This window comes from Mandrillus leucophaeus, unplaced genomic scaffold (assembly GCF_000951045.1).
Source record: "Mandrillus leucophaeus isolate KB7577 unplaced genomic scaffold, Mleu.le_1.0 Scaffold322, whole genome shotgun sequence".
NCBI classification, from domain to species: domain Eukaryota; kingdom Metazoa; phylum Chordata; class Mammalia; order Primates; family Cercopithecidae; genus Mandrillus; species Mandrillus leucophaeus.
Window position 1 is genome coordinate 3518582 of NW_012103388.1, and position 22994 is coordinate 3541575.

Consider the following 22994-nt stretch of genomic DNA (forward strand, 5'->3'; position numbering starts at 1 on the left):
TTTTCCTGGAGACAGAGTCTCACTCTGTCGCCCAGGCTGGAGTGCAGTGGCATGATCTCAGCTCACTGCAATCTCCGCCTCCCAGGTTCAAGCGATTTTCCTGTTTGAATTGCTTGAACCACGCCTGGCCCCCAAATTGTTTTATATATACCTTTCATCCTTTGATTTAATATTTCTAATTTGTGATATTTCTCTGAAAATCAATCAAGTACACAGTTTTAGTGAAATGTAAATGGAATTTTGCTTCATTAACTAAATTCAAATATGTCAAACATGGTTCAATCTTATATTCTGTCCTCTCAGATAATTTACATTTTATTGATAAATGTAGATTAGCCACACTATGAGTTATATCCTAACCATTTTACCTAAATGTAGAAAAGCTGAAAGTTGACTGGATAGTTAAAAAGCTGTTATATATTTATCTCTTTCAGAAACCTATGATGCCTTTTCTTAGATATAAGTATGGAAAAAGAATTCTGTTCATTTTCATGATATATCAACAAAAATTACATGGCTTATGTCTATTTCTGTCAGCCATTCTGAAACCAAATTTCCACTTGTTCTACCCATTAAAGAGCACACATTTTCCTTTAGAATCACGGCCACAGTCTGGAAACATAATTGAGAAAGGCTAACTCTGGGCCAGTAAGATATTCAAGGAAAGATGCAACACAAAACAGGGAGGTGAATAAAGCAAATACGTTGTAATGAAACCCTCCCTTGTAAACACATCTGTCCTTTCCTCCCATATTTGGAAATGTTGCCTAAGTTTTAAAAATTATCATCAAGACATTTTACACCACAAGTCATGTAAAATTAGGTCTACTTCAGCCAGATAACCTATAGCTGTTAAAGAATTATATTATCCTGTTCATAAGATGAGAGGTAGTGACATTTTATTCTCTCAATGCTGAGCTAAAGATTCCACACATCTGGCACATGGGTTACAAGGGGGGAAGCAGAGAAGCACCATTGCCCACTCCCCGTGTTCTGGTATTTCGAGTCGCCCACAACTTCATTTGCTATTGGCAGCTGACACTCACTGCTGTGTTAACACTGAAGCAGTGGGTATCAGTGCTATTCATCATATAGCACTGGTGGGTCTCCATCATCTTTCAAAAAAGAAGCAGCTTTCCTTCCATTCTTCTGAACGTGATCTTCATTCATTTTCTCCAAAGCTTCTATCTACAAAAATAATACATTGAATCCATTTGTCAAAATCCTACTTTTCACAGAAACCATATTTTAGATTATGCTAGTAATTTTTTTCCTTTTTTGAAATGGAGTCTCACTCTGTCGCCCAGGCTGGAGTGCAATGGTGCAATCTCGACTCACTGCAACCTCCGCCTCCTGGGTTCAAGCAATTCTCCTGCCTTAGCCTCCCTAGTAGCTGGGACACATGTGCCACCACACCCAGCTAATTTTTGTATTTTTAGTAAAGACGGGGTTTCACTATGTTGTCCAGGCTTGTCTTGAACTCCTGACCTCAGGTGTTCCACCTGCCTTGGCCTCTCAGAGTGCTAGGATTACAGGTGTGAGCCACCGTGACCGGCCAATTTTTTTATTTTTTAATGGAGTTTATGTTGCTCAGGCTGGTCTCAAATTCCTGGGCTCAAGAGATCCTCCCTCCTTGGCCTCCCAAAGTGCTGGGATTACAGGAATAACAGGAGTGAGCCGCCATGCCTGGCTGAGCCAGTAACTTTTACTCTCTTAAAAACTAGGTTATTCCTAATGATTCTGCCTTTGAGTTGAAATTACTATGTGTGTGTGTGTGTGCACGCGCCCGCGTGCATGTGTCCAAGTGTACACAGATAGTCATACATACATGTATTTTTTTTAACTTGATTACAAGGGTCAACATTTACTAACTTTATCCAGCTAGCAATTGGAATCATCTATGTTTTGAAATGTATTCTATAAAACATTCCAGAAACAGGAAAAAGAGAATTCTATCATTCATCAAACAACAGTATCATTTACTTACTGAGCAACTGTATTGTGCTGGAAGCTGAATTTACTCTTTCTGTTATTTCTCTCTAGCCTTAGGCTAGGCACAGCTTACCCAAACTCAAGTCATCCTGGGGAGTTCTGGAACACTCAGTAATCACTCTCTGCTTTGGTATAATGTTGGGAATAATTAACTGTTATTTCACCTTTTAGATTTTGTTCAATTTTAAGAGATTTTCTCTGGAGGAAGCTTTTTCATGGTTCTCTAGATCTGACATTATAATAACGGGGTATTTCCAAAGATGGGCACTTCTAACTTTCTATGTTTAGTAAAGGGCAGGGATCACATGTTACTGCTTTTTGTATCACTCAGAGTGTTCATCAACTTCTGCATTCATGAAATACGGGAAATAGGAGTCTACTGAAAATGTGCAGCTTGCCCATCTTAACCAAATGGTGCCCTCTGTGAAGAAATGTTTTGCTGTGTGTGTATTCTGAATTTCAATCATAGAAAAAAACAGGCCGAGCACAGTGGCTCATGCTTGTAATCTCAGCACTTTGGGAGGCCAAGGAGGGCGGATCACTTGAGGCCAGGAGTTCAAGACCAGCCTGGTCAACATGGCGAAACCCCGTCTCTACCAAAAATACAAAAATTAGCCAAGCATGGTGGCACACACCTGTAATCCCAGCTACTTGGGAGGCTGAGGCAGGAGAATCGCTTGAACCCAAGAGGCAGAGGTTGCAGTGAGCTGAGATCAAGCCATTGCATTCCAGCCTGAGTGACAAACCAAGACTCCATATCAAAAAAAAAAAGAAATGAAAAATAAAAAACCAAAAACATCTAAAGAAAAGAAAAATCTCAAATTAATTTTGTTTTTGGGGGAAAGGGAGGATAAAACTAGCTCTGGGTTTTAGTTATCTCCTCTATGCAGTTCTGTATGAGCAGTAAGGTGAAAAACAGCTTTTTATCACATACCTCAGCTAAAAAATCAGCTTCATTATCTGCTGAGATGTTTAAGCCTGAAACAGCATTGAAGAGTTCTCGCTCACTAAGGGCTTCCTTGACTCCTCCTTTCTGGAAAAACTAGAAAGGAAATACAAGAAAGTCAGCAAGAAGTATTAGCAAGGTTCTCAATAAACTAAGAACAGGGAGCTGCACATTTATAAAAAGACACCACTACATTCCTTCCCTCATTTCTCAACCATCGATCTTCCTACTTCCAAGCTGGACTACACTCAGGTTCTAGTTGCTTTTCATCCTCTCACACATCCATTCTGCCTTCTGGATTTAGCTCATCCCACTGCACCTCCTATAGCTATAAAAATGAGTGCTATATATAAAACCACTTGGCATTGCTTTGAATATGTAAAGGAAATACTTTCACTAAACCCCAGAAATTAAAATTTTCAAGCAGACTCAGAGGTTATGTCCAATATGAAGTTACTCTATCCTTTAGAAAGATCATTCCTATCTGAATCTACTGCCAACAATTCATTTCCCTTAGAAATGCCAAATAAGTATGACCCAACCCTGTGCTTACTGAATTTTACCTTATGTATATATATGTTTTGTTTTTTTAAGAGACAGGGCCTAGCACTGTCACCCAGGCTGGAGTGCAGTGGCACAATCACAGCTCACTCTAATCTTGAACTTCTGGACTCAAACAATCCTCTTGCCTCAGCCTCCCTAGTAAAACAGCCTCCCAGTTAAAGCAGCTAGGACTACAGACATGTTCCACCACACCCAGCTACTTCTTAAATTTTTTTGGAGAGATAGGAGTCTCACTATATTGCCCGGGCTGGTCTCAAACTCCTGGGCTCAAGCAATCCTCCCTCCCTGGCTTCCCAAAGTTTTGAGATTATAGGCATGAACCACCATGCCCAGCCACCTAATCTTTTCTCCCTGCTTCACAGTGACAGTGATCAGACACTGTCCCACAATGGAGACTGTCTCTCTTTTAATGGTAATAATGGCAGCAAGCATGCAGGCACACCATATGCCAGCTTCTGTTTAAGCACTATGCACACATGAAATGTCTACTCAACTGCTTATAGAAGCCAAAACACTCATTCCCTTGAACATTTTTTTTTTTTTTTTGAGATGGAGCCTCGCTCTGTTGCCCAGGCTGGGTGGAGTACAGTGGCACGTTCTTGGCTCACTGCAACCTCTGCCTCCGGGGTTCAAGTGAGTCTCCTGCCTCAGCCTCTTGAGTAGCTGGGATTACAGGCACCTGCCACCACACCCGGCTAATTTTGTATTTTTAGTAGAGACGGGGTTTCACCATGTTGGCCAGACTGGTCTTGAACCTCTGACATCAAGTGATCCACCCACCTCGGTCTCCCAAAGTGCTGGGATTACAGGCGTGAGCCACCGCACCTGGCACCCCTTGAACATTTTACCCAACTATGAAACATGGAATCAAATTCTTGCAAAATGAAATATGACAAATTGATCTTTATATCCTTGTCCTGAAAGCAGCCAGTATCCCTTCCTTCAATTTCTAAGAATATGGTCCTCTTACTTGGGAGTGAGAAAAATACCTACAGCTGTTACATCCAACAAAAAAGGTATATTGGTTTACGCGTCTACCTGCGAGACATTCCTGCAGTCCCGGAACAAGAACTCCAGGCCATGAGGATGGGTAGGTTCTACTGACTGACTGACATCGATCAACCAGACCTATTTCAATACAGAACACAGACTGATGTATTTACATTTGAAATTTTACTTAAAGTAATTAAATCTGAATGTCAACAAAAGGTTCTCCTCACCTTTCCAGCATGCCACAGCATGTTATACTCACTGAGGTCAGCATGGACAAGCCTACATTCATGATATAACTGCCGCATCAACTGTGAAGAGGGAAGGCACACATTAGGAAATGAATAAATTAAGTGGGATTATATAGTATATTATTGATGATGACACCCCCCCGAAGTCTGTTTTTTTTTTGAGATGGAGTCTCGCTCTGTTGCCCAGGTTGGAATGCAGTGGTGCGATCTCAGCTCACTCCGGTCCTGGGTTCACGCCATTCTCCTGCCTCAGCCTCCTGAGTAGCTGGGACTATAGGCACCCGCCACCACGCCCGGCTAATTTATTGTATTTTCTTAGTAGAGACGGGGTTTCACTGTGTTAGCCAGGATGGTCTCAATCTCCTGACCTCGTGGTCCGCTCGCCTCGGACTCCCAAAGTGCTGGGATTACGGGCGTGAGCCACCGCGCCCGGCCCCCCTAAAGTCTTATAGTAGAAATCAACATTAATGTATTTGTTTGCCAGCCTTAATAGAATTAAATAGGAAAGTTTCATCACTATTTAATCTCTTCCCTAGGCACCCCACCTCCCAAAGACGCCAGAAAAACATACTTGATTTTCCTTTCAATGTTTTCCTTTGGAAGCAGAGAAAGGTGGATCACCTTTCTAGCTGTATCTTTAAAAATTAATTTGGACTAACATTTCCATATTTAGATCAATGGCTGCACTACATGACAGCTTCATGCAGAGATTGCATCAAGTAGCACATTAAGTTTCTCCAGTGTTCAATTAAAACTACAGAGGGATAATAGCAGTATTAGGAGCATTTTCTCAACCTAGAAAGGCCCTCAGATTGAATTCAGTTGCTATTTCAAAGCACGTAGTTTCCTTGAGATTCCCGACATGTGCCTTCCAACTTAACACCTGCACTCCCTACTATTTTCAGTTTTCATCATCACTCTCTTATGATGAGACCAAACCTGCTTCCTTTCCTTCACTGTTAAAGTTGTAACGTTCAATGGCTGGGTGTGGTGGCTCACACCAGTAATCCCAGCATTTTGGGATGCTGAGGCAAGAGGATCATTTGAGCCCAGGAGTTCAAGACCAGCCTGGGCAACATAGTGAGACCCCATCTCTTATTTGGGAAAAAAAAAAGCCCCAAAAAACTATAACATTCAATAAAGCACACAAACTAATGAGGCACTTTATCTCCTAAATGTAGTAACAGCAAATTTTATTTAATGAAGTTTTGTGAAAAACAGCTTCATGTTATATGTCACTAATCCTGGCAATGAAGACTTCCCTGGTTAAGTCTGTAAGTTTTCTAAAACTATTTAAGACACACACATATTGATAGAAAAACAACTCTTCCGTGTTAACATTCTTTCACAAACTTCAACTTGTCTTTATTATAGCACCTTCAAATAGCACTGTGTAAGGAACTTGGGTTTTTTTGTTTGTTTTTTAAGAGATAGGGTCTTGCTCTATCTCTTACCCAGGCTGGAGTACAGTGTCACAATCATAGCTCACTGCTGCCTTAAGTTCCTGGGCACAAGTGATCCTCCCACCTTAGACTCCCGAGTAGCTAGACTACAGGTGTGTGCCACCATGCCCAGCTAATTTTTAATTTTTTTTTTTTTTTTTTTTAAGACAGAGTCTTGCTCTGTCACCCAGGCTGGAGTGCAGTGGCGCAATCTCGGTTCACTGCAACCTCTACCTCCCTGGTTCAAGCAATTCCCCTGCCTCAGCCTCCCGAGTAGCTGGGATTACAGGCACATGCCCAGCTAATTTTTTTGTATTTTTAGTAGAGACAGGGTTTCACCATGTTGCCCAGGCTAGTCTCAAACTCCTGGGCTCAAGTGATCCTCCTGCCTCAGCCTCCCAAAGTTCTAGATTACAAGTGTCAGCCACCATGCCTGGCTTCCTTAAGGACATTTTTTTAAAGTCTAGAGGAAGTATGTTTTAAAGGCAGTGTGTGAATGCTTTTAAAAGCACAACTTACATGAAGAGTTTGATAGTAGGCTTCTTTCATTTCTTCACTATTGAGCTTTACTTCTTTTAATTTAGGGGCTGGAACTTGATCATGGCCAATAAAAGACATAACTAAAATGTGTTTCTTCAGTAGTACAACTGTTGGACAAGGAATTCCAGCTGTCTGCATTCTATACAGAAAGAAATGATTCAGAATATACAGATCAGAAGGAGAAAAAAATGTCATTTATTCAATAAATATTAATAAGGGCCTACAATGAGCTGGCACTATGTTCTACCCTGGTGACGTGGGAATACAAAGACAATAAAACACCGCCTCTACTCGTAGGGAGCTCAGGGACTGATGGAAATGACAGACAAGTAAAGAGACAATTACAATGCAGCGTGACGTACACACTGGCAGAGGTATGGGTAGGAGCTATACAGGAGCGAGCACACAGCACCAAGGATGGCTTATTAGAAGAAGAGGTAGGGAACAGGAATTAGCCAGATGAAGACAGTGCAAGGGAATGCAGGGAGGTGTTCAAGAGCATAGTCCGTTTGGGGAATGTATATCAATCAACATAGATCTGTGAGTAGGAGGAACGGCAATGTGGGCTGAGGCTGCAGAGACAGGCAAGCTCCACTATGGAACACTGTTTTTTAAGAAAGGCAGGAATTTCAGGAGTACAGAAAAGAGACTGGAGGACAGCAAGACCTTCTAGAAAATTATTCTACCTGGAATTAATTAATTGAAAACAATTTTTTTTTTTTTTTGAGACAAGGTCTTGGGAGTCTAATGTTTCCGGGTTGGTTTTGAACTCCTAGGTTCAAGCAATCCTCCCATCTCAGCCTCCCAAGTAGCTGGAAGTACACGTGCACACCATGCCCGGCTTATTTTGGTGGGGAACTCTCAGTAGAAGAATTTTGTAACTGGGATATATGAATAATTACTTTTGAAAGCAAATATCTTTAGAAAATAACAAACTAAAATTAAGCTTTTAATAGATTAAGGTAATGGAAAGGTTTTTAATGAGAAGGATTATTACTGAATTTCTTGGTTGATAAAACAAATTCCTTGATAGAAAATAAATTGCTTAGAAAATTCAGATACAAGTATAAAAATTTAAACAAAATGTAATTTGATTGGTAAGAACTTACTCCCACAAAATTAACAAATTAAATGTAACAAACATTTTCTGAAACAAAAAAGAAACCATTTTTTTATGCTAAGCCTAATTGGATGCTGGAAGTTTTACTTCTTGATAAAAGCAATTTAAAAATGGCATTTAGATATATGATAAAGTGTCTAAGGCAGAAAAAGACCAGATTTCCTTTCCCTCAAGTTTCATTGAGGAAAGAAAAAAGAAAATGGCTTTTTCATCCTAAAAGTATGAATCGAGGTTGTACACCTGGCCTTTCATTATTTCTATAAATGAATTTAAAAGAAAGCATGGATTTTTTTATCCTAACGCAAAAAGATATTTACCCAAGATTACATCTAGCACAATATTTTCTTTACCTTGCAAGATTGTGCATTTCTTTTTCTGCCCACATGCGGATGATCTTACGTGGATTTAGTTTACTGAAGCGATCTTTAAACCTGAAATCATCTTTAATATATTTGTCACGATTCTTAAACTCATTAAGGGTTGTTTTAAATACCTTGATGGCACATTCTGTAGGTATAACTTTACTATCTTCCTTTTCATCCTCCATGCTAAGTGGAAGAAAAAAAATCAAGTCAGTACAAGTTGCCGGCTCACAAGTACAACAATTTCAAAACAAAGATTCTATAACACTAAATTAGATCTGCCCTCTCTCAGCATCAAGTCTTGTTTTTTAAGCCTTTAGGTTTTGGATCTTAATAAAGCCTTAGGTTTTGGTTTGATTTTTTAAATAAAATATACTTTCAAATAAATTGTCAACCAGTTTTCAACCATCTATCACATAATGTTCTTCACTTAATGACTATGGAATCAAGCTTGAAATACAATGAAGACATATGCACTTGAAAATAGGCGACAGTCTTCCCAATATGGTTCAGGAGCAAAATTCAATAAAAGCAACAAATAAAACAGCTTTTTAAAAAATCACTCTTTCACTCCTAGCAGACATAAAGGGGAATGAAATGGTTCCTGCCCCACAAGTCTGCGAGAAGTGGCAGCAGAGAGTAAAAGCAGCACATGAATAGGAAAGGCCTCTTTTCGTTGGAAAGATCAGGCAAGACTTCATGGCACAAGTGCCATCTGAAACAGAAACAGGACAATGGGTAGGATCTGAACAGCATGAACAAAAGCAGAGGCAGGAAACCACAGGACATATCTGAGGAACAACAAACACTAGAGTTAAGACTTGGCTGGAGAGATAATGAAAATAAATTGGAGCTAAAGGACAGGACAGAGGCACATCTGTGAAGAGCCTGGACAAATTCCTAGAGGTGATGGGGAAATGCGAGGGTTTCTGTGTATGGCACTCTCAAATGCGTCCTTCATGATGATCTAGTGGACAATACTATCAGCATGAGAGGGCACAGGGACAGGCTAGAGGTGTGAGGCGACTCAGGATGCTACTGCAATAGTCCCCCAATAGTGAACTTCAGTCATGATGGTGGCAGTGGGAGTGAAAAGGTGGATGGAAGGAGAAACAATATTAATATTTACCTTTAAATATCTGATAGGATGTTAATCTGGGACAGAAAGGAACTGTATTTCCAAAGGACAGAATCTGAATCAAACCTCCTTCTGTACCATATTCTCCCGGCTGACTCCTCTTCCATTTAGTCTCAAAAGGTTAAAGTCCTTCACCTGGTTCTAAGAAACCTCCCTTCTCTTCCCGAGCAATTTCACTTAGCCCCATGGCTCTAAATATCATCTCTATATAGATAACTCCTACATTTCTTTTTTTTTTTTTTTTTTGAGACAGAGTCTCACTCTGTCACCCAGGCTGGAGTACAGTGGTACGATCCTGGCTCACTGCAACCTCCATCTCCCAGGTTCAAGATATTCTCCTGCCTCAGCCTCCTGAGTAGCTGGGATTACAGGCACGCGCCACCACGCCCGGCTAATTTTTGTATTTTTAGTAGAGATGGAGTTTCGCCATGTTGGCCAGGCTGGTCTCAAACTCCAGATGATCCACCCAACTCAGCCTCTGAAAGTACTGGGATTACAGGCGTGAGCCACCGTGCCTGGCCAATAACTCCCACATTTCTATCCCAGTCCTGACTTTCCCCAGAACTTCAGGCCCATTTATCCAACTCCTACATGACATCACTTAGAAGTCTAACAGGCATCTCAAATTTAACATGCCCAAAACAAAACTCATGCTGAGTCCTCACCCTACCCTTCCCCAGGCTCTCACCTCATCAAATGGCACCACCATCAGCAGCTCTAGCCCAGAATCTGTCCTCCCACACCCACATCCAATCCAACAGCATGTGCTGTTCACTCTACCTCCAAAACACACGCCAACACTCTCCTACTCTTCACTTCCACTACTGCCCTCCTTAGTCCAACCCTTCACCATTTCTCACTTCAACTACTACAGTGTTTTTAACCGACCTTACTGCTGCTTCTCTTCTCCTCCTATAATTCATTTTCCACACAGCAATCTTTTGAAAATAAGAACCAACTCATAGCTTTGGTTCCCAGAGCAGTTAAAGAGCAGATTCCTTACTCTGGCCTACAAAATCCTACCTCGTCCAGCCCCTGCTTACTCCTCTAGCCCCCTCTCCCATTCACATCCTATGCTCCAGGGAGACTGGGTTTCTTATGCTCCCTCAAAGATACTAACTTTGTACCTGTCCTAAGGCATTAGCACTAGCTATTCTCTAGTCCAGAATGCGCATCCACCTGATCTTTGATGTATCCTAGATGTGTCACTCACATGTCACTTCACTGGAGAAGCGTTCCCTGTCCTACTAATAAAGCTAGTCAGCCTGTCACTACGACATCATCCTATTTTAACTATCCACATAGCACATATCTGGTATTTTTTGTTTATTATTGTCATGGAGAGGGGTTGAGGACGGGGGAAGCACATTCCATTAGACCAAGGACCTTCCTTGTACCATTCATTGCCGTATCCCTAGTACCTGGAAGAGTACATGACAGTTGCTCAACTATTTGGTAAACAGATGACACAATTTTCAGGGAGACAGATTAGAGACTCTATTCAGAGAAGAAATCTCTAATAACTTAAAAGACATTATGACAGAATACGCTAGATTTTGAGATAAGAAGCTCCTTTCATTGGACTAGTTTAACCACACAGTAGGTAAGGCCCTAGCAAAAATGCCATACAAGAGATCCCTTACTTGGAAGGTCTCTAGGATCGAGTCCAATTTATAAGATTTGCCTTGTCATTGTCCTACTACAAAAAGATCCTGTTTCTTAGCAAATGACACATCCGTCTACCTAGCTTTTAAGGTCCTCCTTACCAATTTCCAATTTGCTTACACCACTTTACTTCCTACTACGTCTAAGCACATACCTTCCTAATCCTCTCAGTACCTAAACTTCAACCCTCCCACCCTTACCCTTTTTCTTAAAGAATTAAACATCACTGAAGTGCCCTCTGATTACCATTCCCCATCTTAACTCACCAGAGGCAACAACTATCACAAATGCTGTATTTCTAGTCTCTTTTAAAAGATAATATATAAGTATCCACAAGCATCTATAAACATCTCTGTAATTTTCTGTATGATTTAAAAAATTTAAATAGATGATATACTGTATATATATTCTGCAACTACCCTTTATACTCAACATTGGAATTTTTTGTTGTTGTTGTTTTTTGTTTTTGAGATGGAGTCTCGCTCTGTCACCCAGGCTGGAGTGCAGTGGCGTGATCTCGGCTCACTGCAAGCTCCGCTCCCAGGTTCACACCATTCTCCTGCCTCAGCCTCCCGAGTAGCTGGGAGTACAGACACCCGCCACCATGCCCAGCTAACATTTTTGTATTTTTTAGTAGAGACGGAGTTTCACTGTGTTAGCCAGGATGGTCTCAATCTCCTGACCTCATGATCCGCCTGCCTCAGCCTCCCAATGGATTTTTTTTTGTTAACCTATTTTTAAAATCCAGATTGAGATCCAACTTCATTATGATATCTTCCCTGAATGTGCCTGAAGATGATCTTGTTCTATTCGCTATTCCTATCCCATATAAGGTCTCATTTGCATAACTGGGTACTCTATTATGTAATTATCTTTCATTGACCATAATGGTTCTTACTGTAATGTTCTCTTTTTAGCTAAAGCTTAAGCTCTTTGAGAGTAAAAAATATGTCTTATATTTTATTCCCTGAGTAATCTAGGACAAATTACTGCTTGAATAATTGTTGATTGCCTGACCAACCTGAGAGTGACAGAAACCAGAGCTTTGACCCAGGCACAGTGGCTCACGCCTGTAATCCTAACACTTTGGGAGGCTGAGGTGGGTGGATCACAAGGTCAGGTACTTGACACCAGCCTGGCCAACACAGTGAAACCCCATCTCCACTTAAAAATACAAAAATTAGCCTGGCATGGTGGTGTGCACCTGTAATCCCAGCTACCGGGGAGGCTGAAGCAGGAGAATCACTTGAACCCGGGAGGTAGAGGTTGCTGTGAGCCAAGATTGTGCCACTGCGCTCCAGCCTGGGTGACAGAGCAAGACTCCATTTCAAAAAAAAAAAAAAGAAGGACGGATGGACGGACGGACGGACAGAAGGAAGGAAGGAAGGAAGGAAGGAAGGAAGGAAGGAAGGAAGGAAACCAATCAACCAGAGCTTTGTGAAAAGCAGAATTCTAAGATGACTCCAAAAACTCGCAGCCCCCTTGGTGTGCACACCCCGTATAATATCTCCTTCCCTTCAGCGTGTGTGGGATAACCACTCCCTGGTTAGGTCATGTGGCAAAGGTGATGGTCTAGTCATTCCCATGATAACATCCCACTAAGTCTCAGTCTTAGCAGACTGGAGAGATTTTCCTGCTGGCTTTGAAGCTGTGAGCTAGTGTGTGAAGGGGCCTGTGAGATGGCCCCATGGCTGCAGGGGCCTCGAGGCGTTGAGAGCAGCCCACTGCTGACAACCAACAAGAAAGTGGGACCTCAGTCCTACAGCTGCAAGGAACTGAAAGGTGGCCAAGGGAAGAGGACACCAAGCTCCAGAAAGGAACACAGCCTGGCCAACACCTAGACTGCAAGCTTGTGAAACCCTGAACACAGAACCTAGTTAAGCCGTGCCTGGATTCTGTCAACACAAACTACGAGACAATAAGTGGATGCTGTTTTAGTCTGCTAAGTCTGTGGCAATTTGTTATGTACCACAGAAAACTAACAAACTTTTAAAAGCATTTACTTTTAGCTGTAGAAAACTGAATGTTCTCTAGTTTTGCTAACTTAGAAATGTTAAAGTACAGACTATGATACCAATTCCACCAGAAAGACTTATCACTTATTTTATTAGAGTATATTAAGTATAACAGGCCAGGCACAGGGGCTCATGCCTGTAATCTTGGCACTTTGGGAGGCCAAGACGGGTGGAGCACCTGAAGTCAGGAGTTTGAGACCAGCCTGGCCAACATGGTGAAACCCCATCTCTACTAAAAACACACAAATTAGCCAGGCGTGGTGGTGCGTGCCTATAATCCCAGCTACTTGGGAGGCTGAGACAGGAGAATCGCTTGAACCCAGGAGGCGGAGGTTGCAGTGAGCCGAGATTGTGCCATTGTACTCCACCCTGGGCAACAAGAACAAAACTCCATCTCAAAAAAAAAAAAGAGTATATTAAGTATAACAGAAAATGGACAAAGTATAAACAAGAGAGAAGACAAGAAAAAGAAATACAAATGGCCAATAAAGCACTTGAAAAAAATGTACAACTTAATCATAATTAAATAAATGCACACCAAAATACCAAGATACTACTTTTCATCTTTCACACTGACAAAAAGCATTAGATTTGACAGTACTAAACATTGATAAAGATGAGGAAGGCTGGAAGCAGTGGCTCACGCCTATAATCCCAGCATTTTGGGAGGCCGAGACGGGTGGATCACCTGAGGTCAGGAGTTCGAGGCCAGCCTGGCCAACATGGCGAAACTCTGTCTCTACTGAAAATACAAAAATTAGCCGGGCGTGGCGGCATGCGCCTGTAATCCCAGCTACTCTGGAGTCTGGGGCAGGAGAATCACTTGAACCCAAGAGGCAGAGATTGCAGTGAGCCGAGATCACGCCACTGCACTCCAGCCTGGGCAACAACAGTGAAACTCCATCTCAAAAAAAGAAAATAATATACGCACTGAAAAAAACTGGAGGAGTCTACCCAAAATTATAAATGATTATCTCTGGGTGGTGGTATTAGGATGATTGTGTTTTTTATACATTCCTATACTGCCTGGACTTTCTACAGTAACACTTTAAAAATTACGCTGCTTGCCATGCAGCATTATCTTTGATTCTGTGTAAATCCATTAATCTTGGGGAGAAGAGACTAAGTTTTCACATGATGGTATCATATTTTGCTCATTTACCTCCCTCCATATGCATGAAAGACAACAGATTCCTTTCCTGTACTAATACAGCCAGTGATTGTCTCCAACATTCCAGAGTTGACCATTTTATACATAAGTAAACGTGTCTTAGGATCAACTGCTTTTTCCTGCAAGAGATAAAGCACTGTAAGTGAAAATGACTGCTAATCACAAAATATTTTCTGGGCCACTTCTAATAACTTTTTCTTTTCCTTTGAGACGGAGTCTTGCTTTTGTCACCCAGGCTAGAGTGCAATGGCACCATCTCTGATCACTGCAACCTCCGCCTCCCGCTTTCAAGTGAGTCTCCTGCCTCAGCCTCCCGAGTAGCTGGGATTACAGGCACCCGCCACCACATGTGGCTAATTTTTGCATTTTTACTAGAGATGGGGTTTCACCATGTTGGCCAGGCTGGTCTCAAACTCCTGACCTCATGATCCGCCCGCCTTGGCCTCCCAAAGTGCTGGGATTATAGGCTTGAGCCACCACACCTGGCCTAATATCTTTTTTTTTAGAGAGAGAGAGAGAGAGACAGGGTCTCACTGTTGTCCAGGATGGAATGCAGTGACATGATTATGGCTCACTACAGCCTCAAATTCTTGGGCTCAAGTGATCCTCCCACCTCAGCCTCCTGAGCAACTGCGACTAAAGGTGCACACCAACATGTCCGGCTAATTTTTAAAAACTTTTTGCTGAGACATGGTCTCCCAGGGTCTCCCTATGTTGCCCAGGCTGGTCTCGAACTCCTGGGCTCAAGCGATCCTTCCACCTTGACCTCCCAAGGTGCTGGGAGCCACCCCACCTGGCTTATTTACATCTCTCTCTCTCTCTTTTTTTTTTTTTTTTTTAAGGCAGGGTCTCAATCTGTCACCCAGGCTGCAGTACAGTGGCACAATCATGGTTCACTGCAGCCTCAACTTCTTGGGCTCAACCAATCCTCCCACATCAGCCCCCCGGGGTAGATGGGACCACAGGCATGTGCCACGATGTCCAGCTAATTATTTTTGCAGAGCTGGCGGTCATTATGTTGCCCGGGCTGTTCTTGCACTCCTAGGCTCAAGTAATCCTCCTGTCCCAAAGTACTGGGATTACAGGCGGGCACCACAGTGGCTAGATCTATTTACATCTTTGATTTGAAAAGCCAATCTCATGAAAAAATATCAAACATGAAGGTTTTTTAATTCACCCAAAGTTTTCTAATATGAATCTTCCCAGTAAAAAAGAAAAAAAACTCTATAAAGCCTTACTGCTGTAGAATGCTCCTTCTTCTCATGCAGGCGGGCACTTCGACGTTCTTCTGAGTAGGCATGTTGTTTTAAAGCATTGAAAACATGGTTTGATAGTTTTAAATCCATTCCAATTCCATCTCCTACCTGAAACTCAGGTGCAAACTGCCAAAAAGAAGAATTAGCATCTAAATATTTTAAAATAGGGACAGTTAAAAAAAAAAAAACAACAACAACAACCAAACGAGAAGATTAATCTTTAATGTCTTACTCAATAGATGATCACACTAGAAAACCAGAACTCATAGCTACTACAGAGAAAAAAATTAAATAACTCACAGAAAGAGGAGCAATACTATTTAAGAAATTACAGCCCAAAGGAAGGCATTTATTCCAGGCATAGAAAATATCTCATCACATCCAAAACTAAGGTCTTTCAGCATGTGCGTTGTACTTTGCTTTTAGCCAAAGGACACAATATTGAACTGTGAAGGCTACACCAAATCTTACCAAAGAAATAGAATTTTGTAATTATTTGTGGAGAGTGGGTTGTTATAGCAGACTATGATCACACCATGACAATTATGCTCTAGAACTGTGCAATTCAGTTAGGTAACCACTAGCCACACTTGGATATTTAAGTTAATTAAAATTAAATTAAAAATTCAGTTCCTCTATTATGGCACCCAAATTTCAAGTGCTCAACAGCAAATGTGGCTACCATATTGAACAGCACACATATAGAACATTTCCATTACCACAGAAAGTTCTATTGGACAGAACTCTTCTAGAATCAGATCTGGAATATTTCTAGAAATGATATAATTGAATATGTTTACTTAACAAGCATTTGTGCTTTAAAATCTAAATGTTTAATGTATTATATTAACTATAATATTTATGAAGGATTTAGAATGCCTTTTTTTTTTTTTTTGAGATGGAGTTTCACTCTTGTTGCCCAGGCTGGAGTGAAGTGGCACAATCTCGGCTCACTGCAACCTCTGCCTCCCGGGTTCAAGCGATTCTCCTGCCTCAGCCTCCCGAGTAACTAGGATTACAGGTATGTGCCACCACACCCGGCTAATTTTGTATTTTTAGTAGAGATGGAGTTTTTCCATGTTGGTCAGGCTGGTCTCGAACTCCCGACCTTAGGTGATCTGCCCACCTCAGCATCCCAAAGTGCTGGGCTTACAGGCATGAGCCTCCATGCCCGGCCTAGAACGCTATTTTTTAAAATTACACTTTACTTCTGATTTTACACAGGTAGTTCAGGCACAAGATAATAAATTCAAAATGCACAAAAGAGTATACGGTGAAAAGTATTTCTCCCTCCCATTCGTATTCCCCAATCACCACCATTATCTGTTTTTTGGGTAGGGATGCTATTTTATACAAATATGATGAAGAATAAATGTTATTTTCATAATAACTATTTATTAATTTTAGAATCAATGTGAGTCAAAATAGTTTTTCAACACTGTTATGGAATTTTATTCTGAGGTACTTTATATTTTCATTAATGTCTCAGTTTTCATGATATTGCTATAGTGTTATCTAAAAACATCTTTAGAAAGATATTTTTAGAAATCTAAGATATTACATTTTAAAAGGTATTCAAGCAAAACTCTAAATTCAGAGATAGATACTTTCTGTAACTTACATTTTCCATTCTTGCTGTGTTCTTTCTCCCACATACTACTTCATCATGTTTGGTGGTGATATCTTTTCCTTTTCCAATAAAGCCCTTTTTAGGAGTGGGAACCGGTTTTGCTAAAGGCAATTGAAACAAGCCAGGTATATAAAAATAGCAAAGACTACATTGCTGCATTCAACGTTGTCTGAAAAGACATTTGAATCTAAGAGTAAATTGCCAAATGAGATACAAAGAAAAATATAAAAGTAGGAGTTAATTGAAAAGATTAGTCTTCCTATACCTCTATTCTGCTGCCCCCAGAAAGTAAAAGCTTTGGTACCTGGTCTGTAGGGATCATCACGAGTATCCTGCCAGTCAACTTCATCTTCAGAGCTATCGCTGTCTTCATAAGGATGCACTTTTCGATAATTTTCAAAGGAAATGGAAACTTAAAAAGCAAAAATAGTTGAAGATTTACTTAGGAGCACATTATGAGTGTTTTCTACCACTCAATGGAGTTGTCACAATAAGGTTATAGTACCTTTGCTATCTCCATTGAATTTTTTTTCTTCACGCCTAAGCTGTGCATCATATTCTCTGTCATATTCCATCTGTAGCATCTGAGCCAGCATAAGGTCACTGGACGTATCAATGTTTTCTCCAGTAATAAATGGTCCTTCAGCAACACTATTCAAAATAAGGCAATATAAACTAATATAATGTGCTTAAGTAAACAGAGGTTGCCAATTATCAGAGTAAGAGATGCCTTTTCCATGTTAAAATTCAAAGAACTCTATCAAACCGTTCACCTTCTCCTGCACAGCTAGCCTTAAGACCAATGGCGTGCACCTGTGGGAGTACCAACTAGGGTTAAGAGAGCTAGGAGAGAAAGCTAAAGATTCTATAATAAAATCCAAACTGAGACCTAGAATTCATTTGTTCTGAATGAAAGTCTGAGGCCAGGCGCAGTGGCTCATGCCTGTAATCCCAGCAGTTTGGGAGGCTGAGGCTGGTGGATCACCTGAGGTTGGGAGTTCGAGACCAGCCTGACCAACATGGAGAAACTCCGTCTCTACTAAAAATACAAAATTAGCCAGGCATGGTGGCACATGCCTGTAATCCCAGTTACTTGAGAGGCAGGAGAATCACTTGAACCCGGGAGACGGAGGTTGTGGTGAGCCGAGATTGTGCCATTGCACTCCAGCCTGGGCAACAAGAGCGAAACTCCATCTCCAAAAAAAAAAAGTCTGGATGTTTCATTCATCCATAATGAAAGAACAGGTAAATATTCATGAAAAGATAAACTCAAAACACTTGATCAAAACTGTACCTCATCTAGTTCAACTGCGGCATTAACATGATGTAACTAAAACTCACAGAAACAGTGGTTTGTCCAAGATAATAATGAAAACCAATGCAAAATCAGGACCAAAATTCAAGTATCAGTGGACTCTCAACATGGTGCTTTCTTCTGCCCTGCTTTTTCCAAACCACTTGTCATGACAATTACTCATCAAATCCTAAAACTCTGCTATAAGTTGCTAGATAAAGTACTTTGTGAATTTTACTTACGCAACTTCAGGAAAAACGGCAGCTTCTTCTTCTAACTGCAATTCTTTGGCCAGCTGTTCACTCATTACATCAGCCAACGAACAAGATATTGTATTCTGAGGGATAGCCCATGGACACTACCAAAAAAGAAAAAAGAACAGCTCAACTCATCATAATGAAATAAAGCACCTCTCATTTTACAAATAATGTTATATTTTGAGAATTAAACTATGTAGTTAAAAACCAGAAATGAATAACTAGCTATTTGCAGATATTATCTCAAAAGTAAAAATATCTCCCAGGTCAAATTTAGTCAAGGATATATCTAAACTAAAACAGCCAAAAGCACTTTTTAGTCTGCTAAGTAGGTATATCCTTAAAGCTGAGGGGAAGCCTCAGGCCCACTGGCATCCCCCCACTAGCTAATGAGTTCATGTAATTCCTCTTGCTCCAATCCTTGCTCACCAAGCTACTTTCTGCTTATAATCTGATTTGTCAAGTAGATTTTCCTATAGGAATAGACTATACCAACTAGCACAATTTGAAGCCTAATGGAAAGTTATATCTCATTCTAATTTAAGCATCGAGTCATCTAAGTGTACAAATTATGTCAGCCCCTCTCAAAACATCTTAGGATATACTAAAACAGAAACAAGAACAGGCCAAGTGCGGTGGGTCACGCCTGTAATCCTAGCACTTTGGCAGGCCAAGGTGGGTGGATAACCTGAGGTCAGGAGTTCGAGACCAGTCTGGCCAACATGGTGAAACCCCATCTCTACCAAAAAGACAAACAATTAGTGGGGTGTGGTGGTGCGTGCCTGTAGTCCCAGCTATTCAGGAGGCTGAGGCAGGAGAATCGCTTGAACCCGGGAGGTTGAGTGCCACTGCACTCCAGCCTGGGCAACAGAATGAGACCCCATGCCACACACACACACAAAAAGCAAGAACAAACAACAAAAATTGTATTTTTTATTTTCTTTCTTTTTTTTTTTTTTCTGAAGACAGTTTCCTCTGTTGCCCAGGCTGGAGTACAGTGGCATGATCTCAGCTCACTGCAACCTCCACCTCCCCGGGTTCAAGCGATTCTCCCGCCTCAGCCTTCTGAGTAGCTAGGTTTATAGGTGTGAGCCACCATGCCCAGCTAACTTTTGTATTTTTAGTAGAGATAGGGTTTTGCCATGTTGTCCAGGCTGGTCTCGAACTAACCTCAGGTGATCTGCCGGCCTCAGCCTCCCAAAGTGCTGGGACTATAGGTGTGAGTCACCAAGCCTAGCCCCAAAATTTTATGTCTGAACTTTAGAAGCGGACAAACAGGCTCTTAAAACAATACCAATACACACAGTAATATTCTATCAGACCCAGTTGACCTTCCTCAGTGACATACTCCTGCCTCAGCCTTCTTGAAATCAAACTGCAGGTTTTATTTCAAATTCATAATTTTTGAGGGGGCAAGATGCTTTACTTAGCAGCAGCAAATGATTACATTTTATAGCCTACTGATTAAGACTTTTAATATTGACTAAGATGTCTAAGCATTTCCTGAACTTGCCCAGCTCTTTCCATCCCTCTTCTATAACTCTACTCCAAGGTATCCCATTCGCTGGGTTACTTTCAGAGCATCCTAACGAATCTTTCTGCTCTCAGTCTTGGGAGTTTCCATTCTCCACACTGTAATACAGTAATTGTTCTAAAATGCAGATGTGATGGGTTCCATCTCCTTACTCAAAATCTCTTTTATTATTTCCCATTGCTTTTAGGATAAAGTCCAAACTCATTCCTTAACTACTACTGAGTGTCTAATTTAGAATATAGCATAAAATGATATCTGTTTTAGCCACAAAATTATTTGATCAGGTTCAGCCAGTGTAGGCCCTCTAGTTGGTCTAAAGGCCTGCTGCATGACACTCAGAGACAACAGGGCAAGTGACCTTTGTTCAGGTTCCACAGTACTGACATTCAGGAATTTACTTAGCTCAGACTATTTGGGTGGAGCACCTAAGGGTGACAAATGATAACTATATTTATGCCTGAGTGAATGAGAATCAAGTTGTATCTAGTCTCACCCTAAGATTGAGGAAATACGCCTGGCACCTACCACGTACCTACCATACACTGTCACAGAACCGTTCCAGCCTTCTGTGAGGCCAGACTTGGGAGAGAAGGGGCTTCCTGAAGGTCTGCTGTGACTTTCATTCACTCTGTAATTGAGTGGAGAACCCTCTTGGTAAGGATTTTAAGGTCTAGAATCTTGAAGCTTTCTATCATCTGGAGAACATAGCTAATTTTTTGGCCTCATGACTCTGCTGAGTTCCTTCTGTATCCTCTAGGTAGAAGACACAATGCTGTTTAGCCTAGAAATGTTTCATCTGATCAGTTTCAAAGTCCAAGCTCCAAAAGGTAGGTGACTGTCTAACTCAGAATTTTCAATAACATTTGGCAATGACTAAGTTGCATAACAGACAATATCTGAATATTCACTATATCTAAGTAATTTGGTTAAATACACATAACTTACATAGATTACTTAAATCACACAACAATTGAGTAGTTGCAATCCATCCCCATTTTACGGATTTTAAAACTGAGATACATAAAGGCTTTTCTTTTAACCCAAGATAACATCATAGATGGAAGTACCAAGCTCTGAACCAAGGCGATGCCAGGCTGCACTCTTAGCATTTTACTATACAGCTTCCCTATCCCCTCACCCTGGAATGTGTGAAGCAAACTGCCCTACTGTCTGCAATACAAAATCCAAATTCCCCACCCTAGGCAACACGGCAAGATATCATCTCCACAAAAAAATTTAAAAACTGCCGGGCACAGTGGCAAATGCCTGCAGTCCCAGCTACTCAGGAGGCTGAAGTAGGAGGAGGATCATTTGAGTCCTATGATTGTGCCACTGCACTCCAGCCTGGGTGACAGAGTAAGACCCTGTCTCTAAATAAATAAAATCCAAATTCTTCAGCAAGGGATGCCCAACTTGCCCTGATTTATCTGTCCAATCTCAACCCTCTTCTATCCTACACTCTAGTGACACTAATTATATGCCAAAGATGGCATACTTAGGCCATGTGCAGTGGCTCACGCCTTAATCCCAGCACTTTGAGAGGCCATGGCAGGCGAATCACCTGAGGTCAGGAGTTCGAGACAAGTCTGGTCAACATGGAGAAACCCCGTCTCTACTAAAAATATAAAAATTAGTATTTTTTATCCTAATTTACACTACAGGCATGGTGGCGGGTGCCCGTAGTTCCAGTTACTCAGCAGGCTGAGGCAGGAAAATCACTTGAACCCAGGAGGCAGAGGTTGCAGCAAGCTGAGATCCCGCCACTTCACTTCAGCCTGGGCGACAGAGCGAGCGTGTCTCAAAAACAAACAAAAAAGATGGCATACTTTCCCCACTGCATGCCTTCATACATTCCTTTCTCTACCATTGGTTTTTCTTCCTTCTTTATTTACACCAATTAAATGTCGCCTCCTCTATAAGGCTGTCTCAGTGTTACCAAAGTTGGACCCTTTCCTTTGTGTTCCCACAGCGGTATGCAAACACTGTTAATGCAGAACTCATCACTGTATTAGAGTTCATGCATTAGCCACAATGGAGCATGAGCGCCTTGAACGGTAGAGACTTCTTATCCACCCTCAGAGCCCAGCATAGAGCTTTGGATATAAGGAGGCATTCCAGTATTTCCTGAGCAGTATGTGCCAAAAGAAAACACTGGAGTGATTGGCTGCAGAGGTCTGATGTCTTTCTACATCCCTACTAATCTAATGTCCTTTCCCCTATCTTGGAAAGTCTGCCCTTTTGCCTGCCCACTTCAGAGGCTTCAAGTCTGTTGCCATCTGTTAATTAATTCTGCTAAGGTATTAAAGTGTTAGCTGACAATCTGTCAGAAGAGACAAAAATGACAGGCAGGACTTTTGTTATTTTGAGGCAGAGATTGACCTACTCACAGATACACTGAATCAGAAAGGGAAACATGTAGAGACCTCAAACAGCACCAAAGCATCCTCGCTGTCCACTCCTACTGACCCTAGACTCTAGAGACTATACTACCCTGTACCAGCTCAAGTGGTCCACCTCACACTGAGGCAACTCCCTTGGGTGAGGTAAATAAGTAAAGATTTCAGATAGGCTGCCACTCCCATACTTTGAAATCAAACCCAAACTCTTCAAGCCAACAATTAAAAGCCCTCCATACACTTTTTCCAGGCTGTGAGAGGGACAGCTTCTGGGGTCAGGAGAAGACCCCCTGGGTTTTCCCTACAGGCACAACAAGTTTGCTATCCCAAGTGCTCAGAAAATTTACTGCAGGCTCCTCCTATGAGCAGGTACCATAGGTGGTATGTAAGGGAATCCTCTGTCATCTGTGACTCTTCAGTAAGCCGCTCTT

General features: G+C 41.4%; 1 protein-coding gene across 4 annotated transcripts in view; it reads right to left on the reverse strand.

The window, feature by feature from the left end:
• Positions 1 to 873: 873 nt before the first annotated feature.
• RIOK3 (RIO kinase 3) overlaps positions 874 to 22994 on the reverse strand; it is a 28038-nt gene continuing 5917 nt past the window's right edge. For 2 of the 4 annotated variants that reach the window (XM_011988089.1, XM_011988088.1), the window contains 12 exons: positions 18619 to 18734; positions 17588 to 17733; positions 17387 to 17494; positions 17074 to 17183; positions 15435 to 15578; positions 14188 to 14315; positions 8196 to 8393; positions 6705 to 6864; positions 4723 to 4803; positions 4541 to 4630; positions 2927 to 3034; positions 874 to 1188 (listed from right to left, as the gene is read on the reverse strand). In XM_011988089.1, the coding sequence (XP_011843479.1) occupies positions 1081 to 1188; positions 2927 to 3034; positions 4541 to 4630; positions 4723 to 4803; positions 6705 to 6864; positions 8196 to 8393; positions 14188 to 14315; positions 15435 to 15578; positions 17074 to 17183; positions 17387 to 17494; positions 17588 to 17733; positions 18619 to 18734 (1497 nt within the window). In that variant the 3' untranslated portion in view covers positions 874 to 1080. The remainder of the gene's footprint in view (positions 1189 to 2926; positions 3035 to 4540; positions 4631 to 4722; positions 4804 to 6704; positions 6865 to 8195; positions 8394 to 14187; positions 14316 to 15434; positions 15579 to 17073; positions 17184 to 17386; positions 17495 to 17587; positions 17734 to 18618; positions 18735 to 22994) is intronic. The other 2 variants (XM_011988091.1, XM_011988090.1) reach the window with 2 other exon arrangements.